The 1,967-nt window shown below is 26.5% G+C and overlaps 1 protein-coding gene across 1 annotated transcript; it reads left to right on the forward strand.

Annotated features, from left to right (window-relative positions):
* Positions 1 to 1,181: 1,181 nt before the first annotated feature.
* On the forward strand, positions 1,182 to 1,418 carry LOC18029977 (protein RALF-like 30). The gene has a single exon (XM_006414907.1). The coding sequence runs from the start codon at positions 1,182 to 1,184 to the stop codon at positions 1,416 to 1,418; it is 237 nt and encodes a 78-aa protein (XP_006414970.1).
* The last annotated feature ends 549 nt before the right edge of the window (positions 1,419 to 1,967 follow it).

Genomic DNA, 1,967 nt, shown 5'->3' on the forward strand with positions numbered 1-1,967 from the left:
GAACAACTGGGCAGAGCTTTGCTACGTTTATCTCAATCTTCTCTCTTTTGGTTCTCTCAGTTGTATATACAGAATGGAAGAAAACTTCTAGGTGTAGGGTTTTTTTCTCGAAAACCGGATTACGCTTAATAAAGCTTTTCAAAGGTTTCTCAATTTTAGGGTTTGTGATAAGTTTTGAGTTCGTTTTTGGACGTAAAAAATATTCTGGGTCTAAAGCATGACAACTGACAAACATGCTCCATTGGAAACTGTTATTGGATTAATCATCTCGACGATACTTATTACCAAGAAACATGTAAGTATATAACCCATAAACCCAAGCCTTCATATTTTTTCTTTCTCTATTTTTTTTCTAGGTCTGCTTAGTATTAGACTTTCAAGATTTTTGAAGCATTTAACAGTCTTTAAAGTCATATTTTTTTTAAGCATGCTTTTTTATTTTATTAAGTCAGAAGTTTTAAAAGTCATATTTTTTCAGTTTTTGTCTTGGTTTCTAAAAGCTACGTAGGAGAAACTTTTACAAAATCAAAGTAAAAAAATGTAATTATCTTCCTCTAACATTATTCAAAGCTATTTATAGATTTATGTATGATTTATTCGTAACAAAATTTAATTAATTAATTATAATATCTTTTTTCTGTTTTTTTAGATCAATTTTATTTAACTTTTTTTACTATATATTTTTTCCAGAAATATCTAAAACTTTTTGTTAAATATAGGGTAAAATACTTCTTAAAACAAATTAATTATCATTTATAAAATAAGAAACATTTTTTACAGCCAAAAGTTTTAAAATTAAAAAGTCATAGGTAAAAACTAACAGTAAAAGCTCAAGCAATCCCTCTATTTCCTATTAGATACAGCTTTTAGAAAATGGTTAGATACAGCTTTCGCAAATCAGACTACAAAATAGTCAACGCTTAAATTAAAGATTCCAGATTAGACACTTTGAAGACTCTGTTAGGTTGTTTTGTTCTTTCTCTATTTATTTAAAACAATTACAAATTTAGACCATGAAATGATTGGACCGCGTTAAAAGCTATAAAAGCTACTTTCCTCTTCTGAAACATATAAAGTTATATACTGTTGACAACAACAAACATACAAAGCTTTAATAACTCAATCTGTTCATTTTTTTAACAGATCGTAGAAGGGAATAAAAGGAAAAGAGTTCACAAAAAATGAAGGCTTGGGTGATATGTTTGATGTTAATAAGCATTGTTCTGATGGCAGGGCCATCGTCATCAGAAGATGGGCGTAAATTCTTAAAACCAGGATTGCTCAATCCATGTTCCCGTCCTAATCCTCCAGTAGGATGCCATCCCCCTGGATCCGAAGGAAAACCTAAGGAGGAAGTTAACGAACATAAACCAGGATGCTCCAAAATTAACCGGTGCCGCTCAGGTGATCATCCATGATGATCATGCGATTATTCTCTTTACCATAAAATGGTCTACATGTAAGAGATAATAACTAATAAAGATTGTAACAGTAAGTTGGTATATGTATAAAAATATATGTGTACCAATCTCTATATTATTATTTAAATAGACATTTAAAAATAGCTTTTATTTTATAAAATATTACATGCTATTACAAATAACAAAAAATAATTAAAATAGAAAAAGATAAAAAAAAATATGAAAAGTATTTGTTTCTCATTTAATAGAGTATATTTATTATTAAATTTCTGTATTCAAAAAAAATATGGTAATTTTTTTATATTTTTGTTTCAAATGATATCATAAAGTATATTTAATTAAAAAACATGAAAATAGAAAACATTCAGAAATAAATAAATTAATTAATACTAAAAGTTATGATATAAAAAATGGTGAAATATTTTTACTAGAATTTGTTATATTTATTTGATTATATAAAAATAATTTTAGTTATTTTTACCAAACATTTGAGATGAGAAAAAATTAATTTTTAATTAAAAAAATTATGATGAAGTGAGAGTTATT

Source organism: Eutrema salsugineum, unplaced genomic scaffold (assembly GCF_000478725.1).
Source record: "Eutrema salsugineum unplaced genomic scaffold, Eutsalg1_0 scaffold_1, whole genome shotgun sequence".
In the NCBI taxonomy this organism is placed as follows: Eukaryota; Viridiplantae; Streptophyta; class Magnoliopsida; order Brassicales; family Brassicaceae; genus Eutrema; species Eutrema salsugineum.

Coding starts and splice junctions, on each gene's coding strand:
- LOC18029977 (XM_006414907.1), top strand. CDS start 1,182: ATGAAGGCTTGGGTGATATGTTTGATGTTAATAAGCATTGTTCTGATG.